This window comes from Strix aluco, chromosome 3, assembly GCF_031877795.1.
Source record: "Strix aluco isolate bStrAlu1 chromosome 3, bStrAlu1.hap1, whole genome shotgun sequence".
Taxonomy (NCBI): domain Eukaryota; kingdom Metazoa; phylum Chordata; class Aves; order Strigiformes; family Strigidae; genus Strix; species Strix aluco.
In genome coordinates, this window is record NC_133933.1 from 70,692,384 (window position 1) to 70,718,100 (window position 25,717).

At 39.1% G+C, this 25,717-nt stretch overlaps 2 protein-coding genes across 17 annotated transcripts in view; one reads left to right on the plus strand and one right to left on the minus strand.

Moving 5' to 3' along the window:
* EPB41L2 (erythrocyte membrane protein band 4.1 like 2) overlaps window positions 1–6,247 on the plus strand; it is a 130,613-nt gene extending 124,366 nt beyond the window's left edge. For all 16 annotated transcript variants that reach the window (XM_074819116.1, XM_074819133.1, XM_074819115.1 and 13 more), the window contains 2 exons: window positions 832–970; window positions 5,009–6,247. In XM_074819116.1, coding sequence (XP_074675217.1) covers window positions 832–939 — 108 coding nt within the window. In that variant the 3' untranslated portion in view covers window positions 940–970; window positions 5,009–6,247. The remainder of the gene's footprint in view (window positions 1–831; window positions 971–5,008) is intronic.
* Window positions 6,248–11,498: 5,251 nt separating this feature from the next.
* Window positions 11,499–16,040, minus strand: SMLR1 (small leucine rich protein 1). The gene is made up of 2 exons (XM_074820725.1): window positions 15,813–16,040; window positions 11,499–12,314 (listed from the first exon to the last, which is right to left on the minus strand). Exons 1-2 carry the CDS (start codon window positions 15,943–15,945, stop codon window positions 12,202–12,204), a joined length of 246 nt encoding a protein of 81 aa, XP_074676826.1. The 5' UTR covers window positions 15,946–16,040; the 3' UTR covers window positions 11,499–12,201.
* Window positions 16,041–25,717: the final 9,677 nt, after the last annotated feature.

Below are 25,717 nucleotides of genomic sequence, written 5' to 3' on the forward strand. Positions count from 1 at the left end.
GAAATAAAATTTAGATCAGTGGAAGGAATAGAAGGTCCCAGGTGCTCCTTTCACCTGTTCTGCCTCAGAGGGTGCTCTTATGTGGTTGACTGTAAAGCCTGGTATAGAATAGAATAGAATATTTCAGTTGGAATGGACCTGCAACAATCATCTAGTCCAAGTACCAGCTGTGTATATTGGTACATCTCTTAAGAAGATAAAATTTCTTAAAATGTGGAGAAGGGATTATAAGAAACTGAGTAATACTTACATTTACACTTCCCTGAGTTAAGCTAGAGAAAGTTCTTTTAAACTAGTACAAGGAGAAAAAAGTAATTCTTGAGCTGAGAAAGAAATTTCTGTTATGATCATCTTTCAGCATTTCAGTACCATACTTAGGACACATATCAAAGTATCTTGCCATTTTGTTCAGGAAACCGAAGGCAATTCTTATTTTTCTGTACTGTGTACATTCTTTTAAGTCTTTATTTGCTCGATCTGTTGCAGAAGTTCAAAAACTTCTGGGGTATAAGAATACTTTTTGTGTCCTGGAACAAGCTAGAAAAGCTACAGGGTAACTTTATGGTTATTTGTTACTTCCTGGAAATTTTGGTAAATTTTTAACATAGTGGCGGGGCTTTTTTGATTGGGTTTTGTGTTTCAGGGGTTGGATGGTTTTGTGTTTTGGTATTAGGTTTTTGGGGGGTTTTTTACCCCAAGCCCTCTCAAGTTCAGGAATTTAGAAGTCTGAACAATTATAACCAAATTTTCCGGTGCTACTCTCTCATTCTCAGGCCCCACATGAATATTCTTTTGCTGTTGTTGAGGTACATATTTTGAATACATTTGCAGGCCCTGGCACAGGCAATCAAAGAAGCCAAAGAACAGCACCCTGATATGTCTGTCACAAGAGTAGTGGTGCACAAAGAAACTGAACTTGCTGAGGAAGATGAAGAGTAAAATCAAAAATGCCCTGAAGCAAATACTTCAGGTAAGTTTATATATATAATTAACATAGAAAAATGTAGCATCAGTTTTCTGTTGCACTCTGTAATAAAAGGCCTGAAAAATATGGGGCATCTTTGATATATGCTCTCACAAAATGGTGAGTTGAAACTGGCACTAGTGTAAGAATTTTTTTTCTTAACTCCAGTCTGACATTATTAATTTTAATTACGTATTTTCCTGTTTCCCAGTTTTGTCATAGTACACTCATGGCATTTCCTACAATGTTTGGTCAAGTTCTGGTAGTTTATATTGAAGTGAGTTTGGGCTATTTCTGCAAAACATGAAGGACGTGTCACATTTTTCTGTTTACCTGTACAATTACAGTCCTTGCCTTACATCTTGCTTGTTTAGTGGGAAGACTATGTGCAGTTCCCAGTGAAAAGGCACACTTGGACATTTTAATTTAGTGAGCTAACTCTTAATCCTAAGCACACTGAAATATTTAACCTTTTATCATTTTCCCAGGCAAGGAGGTAAATGCATTGCAAACTCAAATTTTAAAGTCTCTTACCAGTTGGAAGACATATTTGAAGTAATGTCAGTTTATTAGGCCCTCATTTCAAGGAATTAAAAAAAAGAAAAAAATCCACCTGCTCCACTTGATGTATTCAATAGAAAGATGAGAATGAATGAAGAATGAATAAATCTGCTGATGCACTGGTTATAGGCTAATGTCTTAAAGCTCAGTAACCATTTGGGTGTATAAAGCTTCATATTTCCTTTGTCACACTGGTTGATGTCATGAAACTGAAGCTTCAGATTGTTCTGGCTTGATGGTTTTGTTAATTGTAGATTCAGATTCAAGGAAAAGGTTTCATTTGGAATGGTTAAATAATGGGAGAGATTTTAAAATAAATAAAGTTTTAAAAGTAATGTTTTAAGCCTTTGTTGGGAGACATCCTGATTTCTAGTGATGAGTCCGTATTTAGCTAGAAGAGCAAAGGTGTTATTAGCACATTTTAAGAGAGAAAACTTGTTTAGTACAATTTTAAGCTTTTAATATGTGTTTTGATCAATATTAAGGTAGGGGGAGACAAGGTAAAAGAAATACGCTTTGTATTTTTTAAATAAATGAGAGTTGTTGTGATTCTTATTTCCTCAGTTCAGTAATCTATACAATGGTGGTTGTGGCCCATGGAAAAGAGAGTTCTAGGTCCTGTACAGGCATGCATTCCCTTGGTATCAAATGAAGTTTTTACTGAAGGAAACTATCTGTCATAAACTTCATCCTGCAGCTTCAGGAGACTTCTAGATATCATGAGCGCTATTCATGAAGTGCCAAGAATATATGAAAAATGTGACACTGACTTGATTCCAAATTTGATATAAGCTACTATAAAGAGAGGAGGATGTATTTCACATAATCCTGTTAATTTCTCACATTGAGAAGATCAGTTTTATTCCTGTGCCTGAGTTTTCTAAGAGCTGAAGATTTCACTGTTGGGTATCACTTCAGTGATCCAGAGGAGAAAAGATGTTGGAGAGGATCTGAAGTACACCTACTGAATGCTACTGTATGAAAGATGACCATTATCAAGGAATCTGAGTCTTCCTGAACTAGTCACTGATCACAGATGTGTATTTTCAGCTGAAAGACATAGGCTGAATCCTTAATTTATTTCATCTACCCGCGAGTGTCTTGCTTTTCTTTAACATCTGGATAGGAGTGGAAGAGCCTATGTGGCTGAGGAGAGGGAGAGCTAATATACATGGCCAACTGTTGACATGTATATGATCAGTTAGAGGCTGCATGTTGTGAGCTATTGGGGAGTTTTTCTCACTTGTTGGCAGACTTGTTGGTTCCCATCACTGCATAAATCAGCTCTTCTGGGAGTTTATTCTGAACGCCTGCTACCTGCAGCACTGCATGGAGCAAGGGTGTTGAATACCATGGAGAAGACCACGAGGGTAAGAGTAGGATGCCTGCCCTCTGCCTGCAGACGGAAAGTTTATCCACCTTCTCCATCAGAGTGGTTCCAGTTGCCTTTCCTGGCCTCATACAGATTGTGCTAGAACTACAATATTGTTTTTGATTATGAGAGTTTATAAACTGCCTTTTGGCCAGTTTTCCTCTGAGCTTGCTGAGAAGCTGGCGATTTTCCATCACAGTGGAGCTAAGTTTGAGCTGCCCCCTGAACATGTCTTCAGTTTTGGTCAGATGATTGTGTGTTTGAAAAAGGAATGAATAATTTTTGCTCATAACTGTACAAACCAGGAAGTCAACATGAATCAAGTTTGGAAGTGCTAAGTCAACACTAACCTGGCTATTAATGTTATAACATTATACTTTTTTAATTATTATAACATTACATAATGTTATAAACTGTGGAAATAACAAAGCGGGGGTTGCTTGTGAGGGAGGATTGGGGAAAAGTCACCAAAAATTAGGAACTCTGCACAAATCTCTGTATGTGTTTTCATTGTACCTTTATTTCAGTGTTCAGTTGGATTTGTTTTGTAGCTTTGTTGCTTAGTGACACTGAAAATGGGTATAGCATGTATGCTCCAGCTTTGTGTTGAAAGCACAGGAGAGGACGTGGAACTGTACTGAACTGTGAGGCAGGGGTGTGTGGATGAGTCCTCACATCACATAAATGCTCCAGAAGGGCTTGGAAAAATCCACAGCACTTTTGAGAGTGCTATTATTTTGTAGCAAGGAGAGTGCCTGTGGTTTAGGTAATTTCACTGGTGCCTTGGTACACAGCAGCATTAAACATGCATGCTTAAACCATCCTCGTATTTTCAGCATTTACAAAGGAGGATCTAAGGTGGAAAGTTACACTGAGACAGCAGAACAAATATTTTTGTTCTGCAAGGATTTGCTATTATAATATGTGCTACCATCACATTTTTCATTTTTTATTAATCAGTGTGAATTTAAAAGTCTTGGGAGCAGGGTTTGCCTCTTCTGTTATATTTGTGCAGAATGTGCCAGTTTCTTCATGCTATCTTAATCCAGAGAAGTATATTTCAAATAAGTGTTCAACATAATCTATCCCATGTAAGTAATTACAGCATCTTTCTTGAAGGGACTGTGTCATGGGAGGAAGAAGCAATCTTGGCACGTTTGCACCACATTTCTACATTAGTGCCCAACTGCAAAGTTGATTCTGCTCCTTCATCAAATATTTAACTACTTTGTAAAAATTTTATTTGGAAAAAGCATTCAAAGAATTCCTTCCATCTGCTGAGGGTGTTTTTTTTGCTTTTTTGAGAAATATATACATTGTGGAATGGTGCTTGCAATGTATCAGAGAGTGTCAGATCCAATTGCTTTACAGGTCTTGGTCTGACATGCTTGTGGGATAGTAAAAGAGGACTAATATGAAGACATTTACCATGCTGTTCTTGTATTTGAGACCTGGTGGCTTGTTTGACTGATGATGCCTTTCAGTTAAACATTAAGGAAAAAATTTAGTTGTCTAAACACAGACTACCTGAAGTGCCTTGAATATCTGTCTGCACCTTGGACCATCAAGAGTCCTATGCCCTCCTGTAGCAGCAACTGAATGGCAGGTGGGACTGCAGAAACAGCTCTAGACAATTGTGTTTAGACAACAGAGTCATGCCACAAATTTTGATTGGTTGTTTTTAAGGTGATGAAAGCTCTGCCCCAATGACTATGCCAGTATTGGTTTTGTAGACTTGTTTTCTCTTAATAAAAGTGAGAGATATTACACTCTGATTCTGAGGGATTATTAATTGAACAAATATCTTCTATTTCTTATTTATGTGCTAGATTGTGAATTAAAATTTTCAGTAAACTGTGCAAGAGGTGACTTAAAATACCATGAGATTTTGGGGAGGGAAAAATACAGTAAAACAAGAAAAGCATTGATAGAAACTGAATTACTGTTCACCTCATGATTGAAGGGGGCTTTAGTTAATGCAACATCTCTTTATGAAAATTCCCCCAAAATAACCCATGTGGAAAAATTGACCTTTTGACTCTGATGATGTGACATTCACATAGTATCTGTTATGAATGCTTATGTAATCTTCCCCCTCTTTTTTCTTCTAGAAGTAAAAATGATACTGACCGTGATCATGACCATGAAGAACTGTAGTCATTCCAAGTTATCACTACCGATTTCACCAAGCCTAGCAATGATGACCAGATGTTGAAGACTTAAATGCCAATACCAAACTCCATTTTAACATCTTTGGTCTATATTCCCTTACAATCTTTCTTGTTTATTTTTTATAACCACTTCTTAACAATCTTAGATTTTTTTAAAATGATGTTTTAGAGGGTATGATCTTCTTTTGCACAAGTACTTGTATTTTTGAAGCTGATTCCTAATTGTATGAAAGTGAACAAAAAAGAAGTCTGGAGGGCATTGTTCACTGGAGCAGGTGGTAATTGTGCAGGAAGAGGGATCTTTACTAATTTAGATATAGTTTTTCCCAGATATTTCAAGTGAAATCTCTTACTGGAGTAATTTACAGATTTTTTTTTTTTTCAGATTATTCAGGTAAATATATGGTATCACATAACAAAGATTTTTATAAAAATACAACATTTCCTAAAATTTGAAAAAATATATTTCTTTGGATAAATTTTATACTGATATCTCTGTAACTCCTTCTGTTCTAAGGTTCTCCTCTCTGTGGAGCAGAGATGGTGTGGCAATCTATAGAGGAGAAGGAGTTGCAGACACATTTCTTCTGACTGAGCACTGTGTTCTTTTTGCACTTTGGTGCCAATGCTCAACTTCTTGCAGACGTTTTGCTGTCTGCAGCATTCCAGATAAGGAAAGAAGGAAGAACAAAATAATCTTTCTCTTCTTCCAACAAGAGATGATCTAGGCAGCTTAAAACCTTAGTGCTTTTTTTCTTACTGTGTCCAAACTTCAACACTTCCATTATTTGAATACATGTGTAGAATGCTCGCTTTCTATTAAACCTCACTGTCTCCCTGTTAGAACTGACATTTCTGTTATTGAGAAGGTATACATTTCAGATGCTTCGCCTAATGGTTAATGCAGGTTTTTAGGATACTGAGTAAAAGTGTACGATGGACTCCATTCATAAAGTAATAAGACAGTACCATCATTTGAGACTGCCGTTGAGAAAACCTGTTAATTATTTTGGATTTTATTTTGTTCTCGCAGGGGGTTGGTTGTTTGGGGGGTTTTTTTGCTGTTGACTCTGTGTATAGTTAAAATGCCAAATTAGATTTATAGCAGCTTGAAGTTGTATTAAGTGTTATTTTGCTTTCTGTAATTCTGTTATAAAATAAAGTTGTTTATTCTCTGTATGACTTTTGGAACTCAGACATAAACTTGGAAGATATTTAAAGCGAGCAAGTCAGTTATGATAACTGCAATTCTAGAGGCCACAGAACCTTGAAAAGTGTAGGGGTTAGTACAAGTAGTCTCCAGGGTTTTCAGAAGGATGGCATAACTGACTGGGTCCTGATACTGATAGAAAATATCAGTGGTTTTTAGCCACTTTCCTATAAGCGTCCTGGTTTCTGTGGTTCAGAGAAATCATCTTCAGATGCCAAAATGGACGAGGTTTGGACAGCACAGTGCAAGTTAAAATGCCCCTCAGTCTCCAGGTGGTTTTACTGAGTTCATTGATTTAGGATGTACTGTGATCTTCAAGTAACAAAGCAAATCATAATACTTCTCACTACATTCTTTTTCACTTCCGAGCAATGTATTTTTGGTGCTATTCTCAGTTTAGATTGATGCCATCTGTCAGGATGCTTGCTTAACAGAAATTCCTATTAGTTTTGGCTTCATATAATTTGGGTAACACAAGACAACAGTAACCAAGAAGTTGATTTCTATATGCTTATAGGTATTCTCAATTACATCCTACATTACGTGGAAGAATAGCAGATAACAATCTTACCTGCTTTTCTTCAAAACAGAGATATTCTGCCCTTCAAAAAGGGGAAGAGAACCCCACCCAGCCTAATAACATAAGAACACTGCCACAACAGTCTGCATGAGTAGGGAGGTTGTCAAGGAAGTGGTAAGTCTGGGATATGTAAGTGGAGATCAAAATGGAGATACATGCATTTAGGGGGATGTCTTAATGGACTTTTCATACAAAAGTGTGTAAGAAAAAGCTCTATAAAATCTTTCAGGTATTTTTGATATGATGTAGTATTAGCTGCAGAACTCGTTTGGTGGGAGGAGAGCATATTACTTTAATTCTTTATTGATTTGGATCTTTCTGATTTGTTAGACACTAGATCAATATTGGTTTTTATTGCAATTGTATTTAATCCTTAAAACTGCAAATATAATATTCTTGAAAACAATATTACTTTCATCGCGAGCTGTATTTTTTCAAATACTAATCAGAACCTTTTGTCAGGGGAAAAATTAATAGTGCTTTCAGGTCAGCATAGCTTGTGCGTAGCTATCACTTCCATTGATTAAACATGTACTAATTAAACAACCGTTGTCATGCAGAAAAACATAAGCCCCAAGTGTGATCAATCCTAATAATAGTCAAGTTTTACAGATTCTGGTTGTAGGTAATTCAAATGTTCTTGACTATTGTGCAATTCTGATGAGTTTTCCTTGTTACTTTTTTTTATATCTATAGCAAAAACTGCAACATGCAACAAAAGAAATTGTTCTCCAGGCACTTCTCAAGCTGGCTTTCTAATACATAGACAATTTCAAATACAATTACAGGCCCATTTAATGAGAAGATAGTTCAGTAATTAATTCTGCTTAAATACTTAGAAAAGTGAGTCATGTGGGTCCTACACCAAAGTACTTAATATGTCTTTAATCATGATCACATAAGGGTTCATAATAAATGTTGGAATTGTTCTACAGATTGTTTCCTATATTAAGGTTTCATAAAGGACAAACAAGCAACTCTGGTGATAGACTGTTTTAAAAAAAAAAAAAAAAAAAGATTTATTGCTCAAAGCGATGAGCAACTACGATACAAAGTGTTTCTCGAAGTATTCTTCTATTTGACAACTCAAGCTGAATTGCAACTTTTAGTTTGGCCACAGATGAAATCAAATAGATAGAATAAAATAAATACTATGACAGAGGTCAGATTTTGTGAGATTTGATCACGATCAGAATGACAACTAACTGTACCTTTGGCAAGGATGCAGTGGGAGCTTCTCAGCTTTTAGGCACGTTAACTATGGAAGGGGGCTTCTTGGAGCAGCTAGTATCCCGCACTGTTGACCTGACTACACCTCTGGAAGGTTTGAAACTTTGAATTTTCAGGCTGCTCAGTTGTTTGGGGTTTTTATACTGCACTTGAAAAAAGATACTTGGATTAGTAACATTAGCACAAATTGCAAGCATTGGAAATGCTGCTAATACCTGTAGTGTTAAATTAGTCTGTTTGGCATGAAGCAAATCCTGCAAGAGTTTTTGGAGGTAAGTATATGTGAATGGCTGGACTGGGCCAGGCTAAATGACTAACACTCCCAGATTCCTGTCTCTGAGGCTACTGGTAGCTGCCTAGGGGTATGTGTAGGAATAAATACTGTACTAGAAAGTAATACTTTCCCAAATATTCCAGCAAATTTCAAAGACTTGCTGGTCTACCGGTCTTTCGTATTTATCTGCCTCTCTGGATTTTTGGCTAATTGCTTTTAAAAAAATTCCTCTGGCAGGCATTTTTACCATTCCATGTGTCTTAAGAAAAAAAAACAACCCACCTTTCATTTCTTTTGAATCTGCCTCTGCTAACTTCATTTGATAGCACCACTGCAGATAATAGAAGAGACAGCCAACAGTCATTCTCTCTGCAGTCATTCCCCAGCCAAAAGCTATTCCACAGTTCTTTATCATTCTTACTGCCTTTCTCTGTACCTTTTCTACTTAAGTTGAGACTTTAAATTCTGTTCTGAGAAGTGAAGAGGAAGCAGTCACAGATAGGCAGGAAGGTTTTAAACATGTTTACTGGTTGTAGATGGAGTGGAATCCTAGCTTCACATTACTGCTAGTGGCAGGAAGACAGAGGACTCCTCAGTGATAACAATTATTGAAAACAGATTATTTTCTTGCAGTCACTGTTTCCATATATATTTAGAGAATGCTTTTGTAATTTATCTAGACAAAGACTTAGTTCTGTGGTGTTATTTAAATATATATTTTTGCTTTTTGAAGGAATTATGTAAGATACCATGATGTGTTTTGTGCTGGTAGCATGAAAACAGATAATTCTTGACACTATTCAGTAATGGAACTGAAAACAAGGCCTGAGGATTTTCATGACATGTTACTGAGCCTTGAATGTCAGATCCTCCTATGTGTTAGCAATTACAGCTCAATAAGTAGTTGTGTCAAAGGCATCCAGTTTATCTATATAGTGTTTTCTTTGGTATCCATGCTACCATTTTACAGTAGAGTGCTGTTAAAGAGTAATATCAACATTTTAGATATCTCTATTCTCAGTCATGTTGCGAAATCGACAAAATCAATTTTATGTTGTGGTAAGGCTTGCTAAGCTTCAATTCTGTATCTTTACATGTGGTCCAGGCCAATCTTTTCTTGGGTGGTGGGGGAATGGATGTTTGGAATTGGGGGATGTGTGTGTTACAGTTTCTTTAACCTCTGATCAGTGATCCAAGATCACTGCTTTTCTATTAGCAGCATCTTTCTTAAACGTAAGAAGTCAATTATTTGCAGCAGCTATCTCAACTTCCAAAGGATTGTGTAGATTGAAAGAAGAGGAAAGAATATATAACAGAGAGTAGTTAAAGGTTTTCTTTAAAGATATCAATATCACAGACATTCATGTACTCAGGTAAACAACAGTTTTACTGGGGTAGCTGAAGAATGCACTTTTTTTCACTTCGAAGCTGCTGGTCTACTTTGAAAGCAAAAATTTGTTATCTATGAATTATGTAGGAAAACAGGAACTGTTCCATAGCACAGGACACTGAATCAGTTGGCAGTATGTCCTGCGTGTTGCAAGAATCTATACCAGCTGCTTCTGAGGAAATTGTCAGAGTCTTAAATAGTAAATAACGAAATAACATACCCCAGTAGGTCAAATTCATTGATTCTGTACCATGGTTTTTCTAGGTGAGACAGCTGTAAGCAGAGGTGGATCATTAGAATCAAACTTTCATCATTAGAATCAAACTCTGCCTTTACAGTCAAGTCTGAATGTACTAGTTGTAAAGAAAGTGTTCATTGCTTTGGACTGTGTTGTACTAGGTCTGCCAGGCATGAGAGGAGCTCAGGGAGCCACTGCTCCCCATGTTCCGAGTAGCTATGAATGTAAGGTCCAGTCAAGAGCTGGGTGATAGGGAGCTCTTGTGATTTCCCATTTGAGAGTTGCCTTTGGAGCGCTTCTTTCCTTTTGCTCTCTGAAACACATCATGTTTGTTGCTAGTCAGATGAAATATCTAGTCTGAAGTTTAAGAACGGAAGGACTGCACACTTTTCTCTTACAGGGGAAAACAAAGAGAAAAATCAGAAATGTGTCTTCAGCCTTTTGATTGCAAAATACTGGGAAGGCACTTCTGGCTTGATTGCAGGTGGGGCATCTTGAAACACAGAGAACCTGTTAATGGGCATCTGGAGTGAATTCCCAGCTGGAAGTGGGGAGCTCTGCAACTGAACTGTAGATTCCTCTGCCAGCTGACTGAGATAAACTTGGTTTTACGATCTTTGCTCTTCCAGGTTTTGCCGTGGTTCTCTTACAGGGTTGCTTCCTTTGAAGTCAAAGTCCATATGTCTATCTTGTATTTAACTTTTGCTGTTCATTTTAATGCCATGACTTCTGAATAAATGCCCACTTTTTTCACCCAGCATCTTCTGCTGATTTCAAATGGAACTACAAATTACTTTGCACTTTCAAACATAGATAATTCTTTTGGGAACCTGAATAGAGACTACCATATCTAATTAGAGGTATTTGCATTTAAGCATCTTAACCTTTACTTTTACTATACAAATGCCATGTATTTTATGTTATTTGCATTGATGTAAACCGGTGTGATGAATTATGTATTTTTAAAAATAGGATAGTATTAAAATCTAGAGGACTGTTATGTATAACAAAGGTACTTGCTGCTTGACTCGTTTTCTTCTCATAGACTTTGATAAATTAGAGTGTTTCTTAAACCTGTGGTCATGGTCTCATTAGTGTTTTTATAAAATGATTCAAAGAATTTCTTAAAAGTCTATGAGAACCAAAATTGTGCAAAACCACATATAATCTCAGACAGGGCATTATCCACTCTGTTCTTGCAGGGTGGGTAATGACAAACAGCTGTAATGAAAGGTAATTGCAGACAGCAATTGCTAGCAGATAGGGACAGTAAATATCAGGAAAATTAATGATAGTCACTTCTCATTCTTCAGAAGTTTGGGTTTAAATTTGGGGGTCAGAAACAGAGAAGCCAAAAGGCAATAGGACTTTCAAACAGTTTGTGTTTTTATGGGCCTTCTGCCACAGCCAATCTGAGATGCACTAAAAATTGTAGATCTACAGCTAATAGAGGGGGAAAAAAAAAGATTTTTTTTTTTGTGGGACAAATGACACACAAAAAAGAAAACTCCATACTTACATATTTTTTTATTTGAAAAATCATCCATTTGTCCTTAAATGAGATTAATAATTGGTTTACAGAATACTGACTGAATCTTTTCATGTTTTCAAAATTTGGCATGGTCAGTCAACAGAGAGAAGTCCTTTTGTTCCCCATCACTGTTATATTTTCCTTCCAAATTCTGTGGAAAACATACGTTACAAAACCTACAATCTTTCCCAAAGTGTAATAAAAAAAGTCAGTTCCCCTTCATTACCCTTCTCAATTTCCTAGATGTCAGTGCTTGATATGAACTTGCTATTTATGCATCTTCAATTTAATAAGACTGCCTTCCTAGTATATGTCAATTCAGCTCTCTCAGGAGCTTGTTATATAGCTTTCTATACAGGCTAGGGAGGGGCTAGTGAGCAAGGTACTTTCCCTTGCCCGAAATACTGTCATGTAAGGGAACTGTACATTGCAGGAGGTCTCTGGTGTCCAATGAGTTGCATAAAGTACTGCTTACTTGGCCTCATGTGAGAAAGCAAAACTCTTACAAGACCTTTTTGAACGGCAGCAGCTGTTTCATTTGTATGGCACAGCCTTAATTTCTTCTCTCTGTTTTGTTTTCCTCTGTGGTATTTATCCACAGCTGGTTATTTTTAAAGCCACAGAGCTGAGTACTGTGTTTAAGCTTGCTTCCTGAGATGTGAGACTCCCTTAAATGTCCTTCAGTTCTTGCACTTTCTCTCTTTTTGTCCAGATCTCCTGGGTTTCTGCCGCTGGCTGTAGTAATTCAGGAGAACCTTTCTGGGGTCTTCTGCCATGGCCAGTTCCTCATTAACTGAAAAATAAACCAAACAACACAAAATTCCATAAGAATGTGCTATTTCCTATGGTGAATTTTTATAAAGAAAAGGAGCTGACATATGTCAGTAAGAACTAATCTTATTAAATTGAAGGTGCCCAAGTAGCATGTTAGTATCAGTTTACTCATGCTCCTAGAAGAAGGTCTACCGAGTGTGAGATTGGGACTGTGCCTATGCCCAGTGAAGCACTGACACAGACTCTATTGACATCAAAAGAAATATTCTATTTCCATCTGCCTCCACCAATTTTCAATCAGACTAAAATCCTTAAACAACATCAAGGAGCGCAGTTAGCTTGTGCTAGCGATTCGTGTTCTGCTTTACTGTGACAGTGCCACGAGAACCTCAAATTGGCCTGATCCTCCTGATGCTGCCTGTGGTACAAACAGAACAGAAAAATAATCTCTTCAGAACAGGATGGTGTTGTCAGAGGCTTGAAGAATATCTGGAAAGGGATGGAGAAGCAGAGGAAAGAAAAGAAAAAGAAAAGCCCAGTTAGCATAAAACACTTTGTCCAGGATATTAGCTTCCCTTGTCATTGCTAGTTCAGGAGAAATCTGTGCTGTTTTGTTTATTGGGTTTGGTTTTATTTTTAAGGAATCTTGAAGGGATGATACTAAAGTGAGTTTTGATATATTCACATGGAGCCTCTCTCTTGCCGCACAGAGAAAAATTAAATGCTTATTTGACAATGAAACAAGGCAGCCTTGCTTTTAGTAACGCAATTTTGTGGGGTTTTTTTAAAGAGATCTAAGGAAAAAGGCACCTAAAGTCTGATGAATTTCTGAGATTCTGTCAGAGAGGAAGGGTTGGCATTTAAAGGAGTCCATTCTCAGGCTTATCTGTGGTTAGTCATTTTGCTCACCTCGTGGTCTTAAGCTGAAGCTGGCTTGGCTTGCCTGTACAGGGAGAGCTGCTCAGGATGATTTGTATGAGTTGGCTGGAGGCCTAAGTGGTAGGTTGGACTCTGGCAGTCCCAGATCAAGCAAAAGAAGGGTTTGGAGGTAGAGCTGGGACTACAATGCCCAAAGTATTAAACAGACAAGAATTCATCTTGCATCCTCTTGAGAGTCCCAGCCAGAACACCTGTGATCTGCAGACTGAGACTCTCCTTCCCTGAGGCACTGAACAGCTGGATGATTCCCTTCAAACATCCTTCTCAGTTACGAGAGAGAGAAGCACAGAAGCAATATTCCTCTGGCAAATAAGTCTGCCAACTACTTCATTCACCTCTCTCTCTTAAAGCCTTGATTGCTAATCTCAGAAAATTTAGGAAATTGCTACTTACTTAAACTCACTACAAATCCAAAGCTAAAAATTCTGTTCTTTAAAAGAGGCAGGATTTAACATCTGGTTCTGCAGATTATTTGCAGACCTGCAGAAAAGTACAGCTGAGCAGGCTATGGGCACTGTGAAAGAGGGCAGGCTGGTTCGTTTCAGCAGTTGGCCATGCAGCATGAATGCTGTCAGTATTTTCAGACGGACTCTTTTGGCTTAATGAAAGTATTGTCTGAGCCTAAGCAAAATACCTGAACTGATGGGACCTGTAACCCACCTGCTATTCCTGTTTCGCTTGATCCTAGCTGGAATACAAAAGCAAGAGCATCACCAGGTAAGAATTAATATCTCAGTATTATTTCATAACAACTGATGTCTAACACAGAGTTGATTATTTGCTGAATGGGAGAATCCCCACTTTTATCCAAAGCCTAATGCAATAATTTCATTAGCTTCCATTTCAACCTTTTTCCAGAAAGCGCTCTCAATACTTAGCCTTCATATTCCCTCATACATATTGAATTGTATGATGTTTTGGCACCACACCATTTTCTGGTTGTTGTTTATTAGTGTGTGAAAAACTGTCAGCACCTTGCTCTAAGGATGATTTGTAACCAAAAGCAGAGCTGGGTTAGGCATGTGGAACAGGCTTCCATAGATCATTAATTCAGCAGCTGAAAGCACATCTTGAACAGGAAATGTTTGAGTTTTAGCAGCCTGAAGGTAACTTGTGGTGTATGCTTGTATGCAAACACCCTTCCTCTCTGTTAAAGCCTGGGGTCTAAATGCTTGGAGATCTTATACAAAATAGAAAGTGAATTCATTCTACATTTCTGAGTATGTGTGGCCTTTCTTACTTTTATAACTGTGTTAAATTGCCCAATTTTCAGGATTTCAGAAGACTGCAGGATAGAGCAAACTTAATGAATGTACAAATCACAGCGCTTGATCTGACATCTGGGTAAGGGTTCTTCCCTAGCCTTGCCCTGGTGGGTAAATCTAGCCTTCTCCTGTTGGGCTGATGCACCTCAGGCCAGCTCGAGGTCAATGCCTCAGTTTATTTGCAGAGCCCTGTGGTCAGGATTGTCCTGCCTGCCCCAGCCAAGTCTCTGCTTTTGCGATCATGGGTGAGCTGCTAGAGCTGAAGCCTGTAGTGCGTGCATTGTGGACTACTGTCCCAGTCAGGGTTCTCACCAAGCTGCACAAAGAAGCATCTGAAGTTTACAGAGGAAATCTAGGATGTTACCGTAGCTCCTCCAACACGCTCTATGGAGAAGAGGTTCAAGAGGCAGCTAATTCGAGGAACAGACTTAGCTCAGTGTCTGCAAGAACACGTTTTGGAAGGGCTGAGGGAAAGAAAGGATGAGGACTCTGATCTGAACATGCGCTGGGGCTCGTCTTGGCATCTGGAGGCCTAGAACAAGAGCACAGCACGTGTGAATCTGCTGCTGCAGCTGGGACCCAAACCTGGAAGGCATGAAGATCATCCCCTTAAAACTGCATCATCTGACGTACAGGGGCTTCCCTTCTAAAAGAAACCGCCAGACTGCTATGGCTGTAGCCTAGTGTCTTTTCTGTGCAGGACCAGTCATGTGCTGTGGCCAGCCTTGGTTTGCAGTACCCAGGTGTGTTGCACTCACTGTGCATTTACTTGGCTGGGGGTGTTTCTTGTCTTGGTTTTAGTCTGAAGGTAGATTTTTGAAGTGAGTATAAGCTGATTTTAAAATAGAAAAGGCAACATGGCAAATGTGCATTTAGGTACAAAATAAAAGCAAATATGTATCTTTGAAAGAATACAGACATATATTCAGTAGCCAACTACTTATAGGGTGTAGCTGCTGTTACCTGTCTCAGTGAAGAACTTGCACAGTGATACCACAAAGACAAATGATCTGTACTTTAACTACCCTATTCTTTTTCTCCATTTTGGTTGCTCCTTCTATAGTGTGGTACAGTAAAATCTTCTGTAGTATGGTATGTAAAACTATGGAGTTTTAAGTGAGGATTCAATCCATGTTCTAAACAAATTCCTATAACACTTTTCAAATAGAAAATGGTCTAAAATGCAGTACGCCTTCATAAAATTGTTTATGATCATAGTTCTCTTCAGTTTAGTTAGTACAAGCCTAACAGCAGCCTGTTGAATGAGAAGTTTTGTCTGCCTATCCACTCATTGCCCCCAGATCCTGACTCACCTTCTAATAGTTTGATCCTGAAGTAGGCAATTAGCAGCAGCAGGAGTAAAGTCACAGGCATGAAGATCCCAGCAAAGAGAACATAGCCAGGCAGCTCCTTCACAAACACTGAAAGTATGTAACTTATGCTCATTTTCCTCTGTGGCAACCGTGCTGAGCAAGATCCTTCAGATCTCCAAGTATGAAACTTATTTATCCTGCTTTCTTCCTTTTTCCCCTGTATCCACATTCTGCCCTTTGCTCAGGCTATTATCTCTTTTTGGACTTTGGTTTGTTTGTGTAGGCCTGTGATTCCCCGTAGGACCGGAGTTCACTTGCCAAGTTACTCAACCACAGAGTTTAAAAGTGCGTACTGAAGTAATGTAGGTTTTTGAACTTTTGGATATGTTGGGCTGGGCAGGGCTCAGTATGTAAGGCTGCTGCCTTTTGAGCAATATGGGTTCTGTCATCTGCTAATACAGGCCATTCTGAATAATAAGCACCCTCTTTCTAGATATATTATTAATTTTACAATAGGTCTCAAATGCTTACCCAGGGTGAAGACCCTGTTGTACATACCACACAGGCATACATGTGGTCTCTGCTCCGAAGAGTTTTCAGACCAGACCATTGAGGCAAGAATCAAGTGACTGAGTGGATGCTGTACCAACAGCATTTTTTCCAAAGAGCAGCTGCAGAACAGTGAAACTCAGGAAGGTTTCTTTTTTAGCAAAGTTGAAAATATGTGATTTTAGGGGGCCAGATGTGCCAAAGATTTCAAGAACCTTTTAAACATTCAAGTAACTGGATTAAGTGTGTTCAGTTTTTCCCATCTGGTCACCAGCCTATGGCAGAACTGTGTCTAGGATTCATTGATTGGTTTAAAAAGATGATTAGTCATTTTATAGCCCTTCCCTATACCTTCAGGTTTCTAAACACAACTGGTCAGTAGACCTGACATCTTGGAAGTGCTATTGCATGCAGGTTGCATTGGTTTCACTTGGGGGCAATGCAGAATCCCACTGTTTGACCTGCCAATGTGCTTGAATTCCAGCAGAGATGTTCTTCAGGTTATTGGAGATCAGGTTAGTCTTCCTGAACATTCCGTCTTTGGCTTATCAAATCTGGTGCCTAATGAACACATTGGGTAACATTAAGCATTGTGGGTTTGTGGCTTCAGCAGTTTATGACATAGACAAAAAATCTGGCTCATTTTATGTGCATTTGAGAGATGGTAAAGATTTTATTTGTTTAATACCTACCAAATCTGAAACTGGACCATGAGCTCAAGGTGAAAACAACCATGTTGAGACTAGTTTTCTCCAGGCATCCAGAAAGAATGTACAAGATTTGCTTGACTAATTGGGTAGGTGGGTAGGCTGGTGCCAATGGGGCATGCAGCAGATTTGTAGATTTTCATGGGAAAGAAGTATTTCTGTGTTCACCTTGTTTTCTCCACCTACTGTATTCAAAAGGCAAACTCATCTAATAATTATTTTCAGATTGTAATTTTTTTTGAACTGTAATATGTTTGAGATCCTCCCTTTGTGACAGCAAGTGATGGAGAATATCATGTTTGCAGGCAAATTCCTGGTTTTGTTTAATCACCTGCAGTTGTGATTGATAAAAGAACAAATAGGTTGTGCTTATTTCTTTCTTATATTTCTTTGGCTTCGGTTTCTAACCATTACATCTTACTCTGCCTTTTCCCACTAGATGTTTAACCTCATTCGTAAAGTGCTTTATAATCCACTGATGTAAAGCATGGATTAAAAGTCAGGTGGTGAGGATATTAATATTATTATAGGCCCATCTGTTGCCAGATAATTCCTTCCTTGCATAGATACCTGTCAGCTGTGATCAATAAATTCCTTAACATAAAAAGTTAATTCAGAATTTTCTTTAGGCTATTGTGAATGTTAGTGTTCTGGTCTGCAAAACAGTTGCAATATTTTGACAGACCCTATTCTGGATCCTTTTAAAAATTCCTTCCTAACTGGTATTCTTAAAAAAAAAAAATGATCTTGAGCAATCAGAGAGCTCAGTCTATGAGAGCAAAGTCTGTGACTGAATTCCAAGCACTGTGACATTACGAGACGAGGCAAGGGGGTATTTCTCTTTGATACATGTGCATGGCTCACAGTGATGTTAATGAGAACTAAACACCTGCATACAAGGGCAAAACAGTCACTTGGATTTTTTTAATTGGTTTTCCTTGTGTGCCTGAGATATTAGTTCTTTCTGTCAAATGAGAGTCAGAGGAGATGATGAAGTGTGTAGCTGCCTTGCTTGTCACACCTGACTGTTGTGGGGCCAGACAGCTGATGGACACAGAGCAGACAGCTTGGAAGTGGTTAGTTTCTGCCCAGGAAGAATAAGAAAATTCCCAGCTTTCTGCATTTGTACAACCTCCTTGCAAAACAGCAGGTGTCAGCTCTGATCCCGGCAGTCACATGAAGAACAAAACTTGGCTGGTGGCTGTTCAGTGCAGCAAACATGTAAAGCAAGTTTCCATATCAAAGCAGGACAAATGCAAGTGGAAACAAGGTTAAACGTTTTTTACCATGAAAGCGGTTCATTTTCTACCTGGGTTGGCTGGGATGGCAGCAGTGGTGGGTAAAGCCGAGAGGCACTCTGCTGCTGCACAGGCAGTGGTGTTTGGCAGAGAGGGGCTCCTGTGCCCCAGCAAGCCATGGCCTGCAGTGGCAATGCCTCACATGTCTCTGCTGTGCGATCACATCTACTAAAGCCAAAGGAAAACTGGGAACTGTGGGCCAGGCATGGATTAGTAACACAGGAACATATGGTTTCTTGGATGATCTGTGAACCTTGGGTTTATATGGGAAAATAGATGGATTCACGAGCTTTGCAAAAATGTCACTGACTTCTCACCAGTTGGAAAGAAGCAAATGATTGCCTGTCACCCCCATCCTGGCGCTGCCAGCCCTGCGGTACAGGGCAGACCTGCCGAAATCTTCCTTTCTGGCTCACGGGAAATTCAACCATTTCAAAATTTTCCTTTTGGCTTGAATCAGAAACTTAATTTCCTGTGAAATGGAATTTAAGGAACATTAATTTTAGAGTCCTTGAAACTCTTATTTCAGCTGTATCATTTTGATTATTTACATAAAATATGAACACAAATTAATTCATTCAAACTTTAAATGACTTCTATTTCTAAAGCTTGCCAACTAACATTAGAAATGGTGAACATCACACCTACCTTGTTGGAAGGAATTACTTTAACTTCTCAGCTTTGTGTGTGTGTGTGGTAGCAACATATTCTTGTTGAATATTTTGATTCAAGCACAGTTTCCAAAGGAAAACTTTCTCTTAAAATTTTTAGATGGCTTTACTAGGGAATATAGTCAAAGAAATACCTGTTGGAGCTGAGGGGAAGGAGTAAGATCTGCCTGTGAAGCCTCAACCACAATAAACAAAAAAACCCCTAGTTATTGCAGGAGTTTGAGAACCTTTTGGGCAGTAACCAAGGTGCGCACATTCTGTAAATGCAAATCGCCAGCATACATGACAACCAAACTGGCAAAGCTGAGGTTGCTCTCTCTTGGGGAAAACACTGAAAACGTTGCTACGAGACCGAAACTTTTTTTAAAATATCAGTATTTCTGTAATTATGGTGGAAAGAGGAGGTGGTAGTTTGGTCTGGGCTCAGTAAGGACAGATCCTTCCAGCACAGACGAGCGGATTGGGTGCAGACTCCCATTTCTCCTTGAGCCAGTGTCAAAACTGCCCCCACAGGGCTGGATATTCCCACAGGTATCCCCTGGCCCAGGAGGGGTGTTGGTAAGCTGGGTCCACTGCTCAGGAGACATATTTTGAATGGAAAAAGGGCTTTAGTTACCTGGGCTATCAAGTTAAAAGGCTTCCTGAAAAAGTGTATTAATTTTATTACATTTAAATGTTAAATCAGCATTTAGATCTCATCTTTCTTCTGGATGTTCTGCTAGAACACCAAAATCCTTTCTTATCCTGTTCAACCTAAATTTGATAAAGGCTATTAGATCAGGTAGTTTGGTATCTTTATTATTACAGGCAATTTTATTTCCTGCCATGTCCTTTGTAGAATCCAATAAATTGATTTTTTAAGGCATGTTTTCTCAAAAAGCATTAGCCTTGGTTTGAAAACATGAGGAGATGGAGAATGATCTGTCCCTTTCCATTACCTGTTCATGATGTAAGACGCTCGCCTTGTGTCTGGTTTAGAGCTTGCCATGCTTCTGCTTTTAGCTGCTTGTTCTTCTTGCCCCTTCCTCAGTGGGTTGGGGAGACTTCAGGGATCTGGAATTTTTTCCTTGTGAAAGTATATATGACTTGCAATGTCACTTCTCAATATCTTTCCTGTTAAACTACACACACTGGTCTTTTAATTCCTTATAGTAGGAATAATTTTTGCCCATTCTTGAAACGTCCTTGCAGGTTTTCTGCATGTTCTCTAATTTTTGAAGATACCTTTTGAAATGTGGGCATACCAAGGGTGACAATTTCTTAACAGTGTCACCTGTGACACTCCTAAAGGTAAAACTCTGTCTTTATTTCCACTTCCTACTCTGATATTCACTCATCAGAAGGGCTTATTAGCCGTGACTGCTAGAGCCTTCGGAGGCACTTGCTGCATTGCACACCTGCTCTGGGTCTCAGTCCTCTTCAGGATTGTGGTTTCCCAGGACAATCTTTAGGGATGACCTGTTAATCTTGTCTCTAGAAGTAAAACTTTGCTTTGGAAATGTTGCAATGCTTTTTCTTGTAATAAACCCAGCCTCTCACAAATGATCCAGATCACACAGCCTAACTGCTCTGTTCTCCTTATTACTTAGCAACAAGCCTTTGATCATCTGCACTCTTTAGAAGTGGTGATTTTATATCAATTTCTATTTTGTTTTTTGGGTTTTTTTTCCTACTTTGCCTGTTTTCTACTTTGTTGCTTTTCTGGTACAAGCATTTGTGTCTTCACATGGTAAACAGGTTCAACTATTGATCCAGCTGAAAAGCTGCATAAACTGTTTCTGGGCTTTGAGGGGAAGGTATTAGCTAGATTATTTTTAAACTAGATCTGTTTTCTGACTGAGTTTATTGTGTGGGCATCCACAAGGGGATGCTGACACAGCCTGTAAGTCATACAGAGGTGGTGATGAGTGGCCGTTTAGGAAGGAGCCCCTTCCCCAAAGTGAGGCAGCAGATGGAAATGGGTCTGCTGCCAAATGCCTAACTGTGCCTCACCAGAAGCACCGCATGCAGCAGCTCCCCCATGGATATGACTTTTAAGATCCCTGCAGCAATTCTTAATTCGTTACTTCTGTGCTTTATTGATACAGAAAAGTGATTACTTTTTAATGAACACGTTGTGTGTTACTAATTCAAGTGCCTTAGGACATCTAAGTGTATTGAAGCTGTGGTTGCCTTTATCAAACAAACTTGTAATCTCATTAACAAAGTAACAGCTATTTTGCATAAGTAACTTATTTATATTCCAGTTCTTTATCTGTTTGAACAATCTTTGCATTCTTCCTGCCTTGCATTTATTGTTCTCACCTATAACTAGGCCAGATCATTTGAGCATTGGCATGAAAATAGTGGGGTTCAGTCTCCCTGATATTATGCTTAAGATTTATGAAAAATTAGCATAAGTGAAATAAAAACCTGCTTGGCGAACTTCTAGCCCTCTTCCAGGCTTCTTGATTTTCCAAGTGTTTCTGTTCAGTAGAGACAGTACAGGTTATTTAAATTTCAGCTTTCTTATTAATTACCTGTAGAGGTGAATATTAATCTACCTGTGCAGAAGCATCTGGCAGTGGTACCAGTGGATGAGCCTTCTTTTCGAGTACAAACCAAAATATTTATTGAGCAGTAATATTTCCGAGACATTATTATTTAAACCATCTTGATATGGGATGCTGTGAACATCTCTCTTGCTTCCAATATAATTTTAAAAGAATGGAAAAGAAGAATCCATTTGTTCCTAGTGCTTTGACCACAGCATTTTCCATGGTGAAAGGTCGTGATAGTGTCTATTTTCTGTATTCATGGCTTCAGATGTGTTGATTGCAATCCTTTTTTTTTTTTTTTTCCTTTTTCCCAAGAAAATAAGTTATGGAATCACAATGTTTGTCCTCCCTAATAACTCTTAGCCAACTTCAAAAAAATGATAAGAGGCACAGAAAAGTCAAAGCAAGTTGCTTAAGAGTGCTGTGAAAATTGGTGTCTCAGAAGAAAAACTGCAGTTAGGGCACAAATGGAGGGGAAAGAGAGCAGAGGTCAGCTCCCACGTGTTCAGTTTGGGAGCCGGACACCAACCTCTTCCTCTGTACGCATCAGCCACACCACACCATCACGTGTAGCCCCTCGCTCCATAACAGTATCACAAGGGGCATGGGTCTGACAGTGGAGCTACTACAATGACAAGGGGTATAGTATCAAAGGATACAAGCTCATAGAAAACTAGGCTTTACTACTTCTGCTGCTTGTGGGGAAAAATTATTTCTAGCTGCTGACTTTCCCATTTAGCCAATAAGACATTTTGTTCAAAGTCATGCTTGCCCTTGACTGGAAATATGGCCCTACAGAGTTGTTTATTAAAGAGTTTATTGTTTATTAAAGAGTTCTTATTTGTATTTCTGTTAAATACAAATTTATTAAGTATGTTGGATGTTTTATTAAGTTAATAAATATTTATTGTTTTCCATCAAGCAATTTTGGTAAAAATTTTGGAAAGAAATTAGTTTCTAATAGACATTTTAGTCTGTGTGCGGAGTTTCTTGTTAGAGTTGCCCACTGTTCACCTGTATCTAATAAGACCCGTTCCCAGTGACTGCTCTGTACACAGCTGCTCTTCAGGAGTCCCAGTGCAGGGATTATTTCACCTGTGCCTGGCATAACCCAGTCCTACAAGGTCCCTCCCTACTGCTGAATCCCATTTCTGTTAGAAGATCATAGATCTTTAGAAGCCATATGATGAGTGTTCTCTGCATGAGACTTCAAGCAGCAGTGTATTAAATGGAAGGATATCTTCATCTTTTTAAACAAACACTGCAAAACAAACACAATCTCTTTCCATCCCATCTCTTGGATGGCTCACAGCTGCCTCCCGGTGTGCTTTTTCGTGTTGATTAGCAAAGAGGAAATCAGTGTAACATTTAGATGGTGCAGATAAGTGAGTGGTGAAAAACTGATGCTCTGATATTCCAGGAAGGCAGAGCAAGGTTGAACTGGGAGTGGTAGTGAGGTGGTAGCACAGTGCTCTTTCTGTCTTACCCATAACCCATGTCTCCAGCTACCAGGGCAGTTTGCTGTAGTAGCATTTGCTCACTGACAGGTCATTTTTCACCTAATAGCAGGCTACAGGGACTAGATTTACAGTTGTGCCCTGCTGGCTCAACAGGCTGAATGGGATATGCCCCAGTCACCTCCTGCTCCTGACCCCAGCCCTGGCCTAATCCAGCGCAGAGCTGAGCTGCTGCAGTGACACCTGGCTGGAGCAGCCACAGCACCGATGTTGAGGAAGGCTGCCCAGTGCCACAGGTTGTTCTTAACCCCTGTGAACAAGCTACACTGGGTGGCACTAGGGCAAAAGCTGCATTTTATTCAGTGGCTAAGAGTGCGCAGGTGTGTAGCTGTTTTAGATTTGAGGCACGGCTCTGCAGAGTAAAAAAAAGTGGCATCTTCCAAATCAGAGTGCTTTTTAAGACATGTTAACTTATTTGTGCTTACTTGTGCGCCATAAAAGTGACTTGAGCCATGATGCCTCATCTGCTTTTCCAGATGGCTGAGGATTTTTCAGTGTCTCAGTTTCAAGGTCCTTATTAGACATACTTGAAAAAAAGCCCAGGTTTTCATAGAGCTGATAGAGCTGTAGAAGACTCAAGATCCACATTAAAAGTGTCTGTGTCACTGCTGCCAGTAGCCTAAGTCTTTAAAGTTATTCATTAAAGGTCTGGCAGCCATTTTATGTAGGTTTTCCCTGTGAGATTCCCTCATAGCAAGCCGAACCATGACCCCCTCCGTGTTGCACGGACAGCCTCCCTGGAGAAAGAGGGCTCCTCTGTGCAGCCAAACACCAGGGAGACAAGCTGCTGGTTAAACAGGGGTGAGCTATGGTTTCATCAGAAACCTACTGGGCTAAGGCCCACTGTAACCTTGGGTGAAAATAATCTACAGTGAAATGAAGGGTACGGTAAGTTAGTAAGTAATGCTGGAGAGGTGCATGTGTGTGCACAGCTACCTCCTCTGCCACAATGTCTGTAAGGAAATAAAATCTCTGTGTGAGAGAAGTTTTCAGTTTATCTGCTACTGCTAGTGAAAGCTATGGTTAGTTTAACGCATTTTGTCAGCTACCTAGTACTCGATTAATGTGACATGAAATAAAATGGCATGAGCACATATCATTCTCTGTTCTATATTCCTGGCGAATGCTAATTAATTTGTCATTCCACTTTCCATGCTGTACATTTACACAGTAATGAGTTGTAGCCATCTGCTGGCATGAAATGATCTTTTTTTTTTTTTTTCTCTCCCCAGAAAGGAGAAAGGCAGACAGCCCTTCATGTTTTTCGTTATACTGTAACATATCCAGAAAACCTTATGCTTAACCCTGACATTGGCATCAACAAATGCTAATTTACACATGCAACTATGTAAGACCAAGGAAAGTTTTTAAGCCTACATTGTTCAATGATTTAAAATAGTTACTGTGAATGTTTTGCCTTGGGGAGCTTCACGTAGTATTGTAGGAGAGCAACATCTGCCTTTTTTCCCTGAATAAGGAATGCACTCTAAGGTCTGTTACTCATTAGAATGATAAGGTGAATATACTCTATCCTCACCAGAAAACTGCCCTATAGGCAGCAGCTTCTCTAGCATGAATGTTAAACCAGGTAGAGCTGTGGCAGTAGGAAAAAGGAGCTGCAAAATGATAAAATAGAAAGGGGAAATAATTGAGACAAATAGTTCCTGTTTGGAAGAGGTATGGCTGCTTTGAGGATCTGTTGCCCCAATTTGCGAATTTTTCAGATTGTGGGCTCAATTTATATGGAAAACGCTGATAGGCCCTGTAAGACCTGATCGATATAATAGCAAATATATCTGTAATGGGGGGCAAGACTATTTGGCTGATTTGTACAGGTACCTCAAGATACTGATTGAATAGCCTGAAGAATAAGAGGGAGGGGAAATGAGGTCTCTTTTGCTTTAAATTACAATAAAATGCTTAATGACTCAGGATTAGGGGATGGTGAGGATGTAGTTTTCTCATCTTGTAAAATCTGAAGCTCATAAATGCTCTTTTTTCCTCTCTCTTTTAATGTTAGGCTAGAGCTAAGCAATAATCTAATGGTGATGTAAGCATCCATTTGTGACAAAATGGTGAGGCATTTTGGGTTGACCAGAAACTCAATCTATGGGCTTCAGAACCTAATGTAAAAACCTTCCATTGAATTGCAATTGGCTTTAGTAAAGTGACATTTTCCATAAAATAATATTTTGACTAAAAAATTTCAGTCCACTCCTATTTTGGTCTTTCTTCATTCCCTTCATGACCTCTTACTGTGGCCAAGACAAATGCTCAGAGACCCTGACTTGCATGTCAAGCAGAAACCACAAAATCTGTTTTTAATGTTTGTTTGGTGACTTCAGAAGTTTGTTCCTTTGCAGAAGCCATGCTGGCTCTTCCAGAACAGGTTGTGTTTACCCAGGAATTGAGTAATCCTGCCCTTTTATTCCTTTATTAGTGATTCTACTAATTTGCCTAATACAGACATCAGCTTTACCAGTTCTTCTACCCTGGAGTTCCTGTCTCTCTTAAAACTCAGTGTCTTTTTTTGCACCATCAAGCCCTGAGATACCAAGGCAGTTTCAACCAATTACCCGCCACTGCTGGTACCTCACCTATTTCGTCCTTGATTTCTCTTGGAACT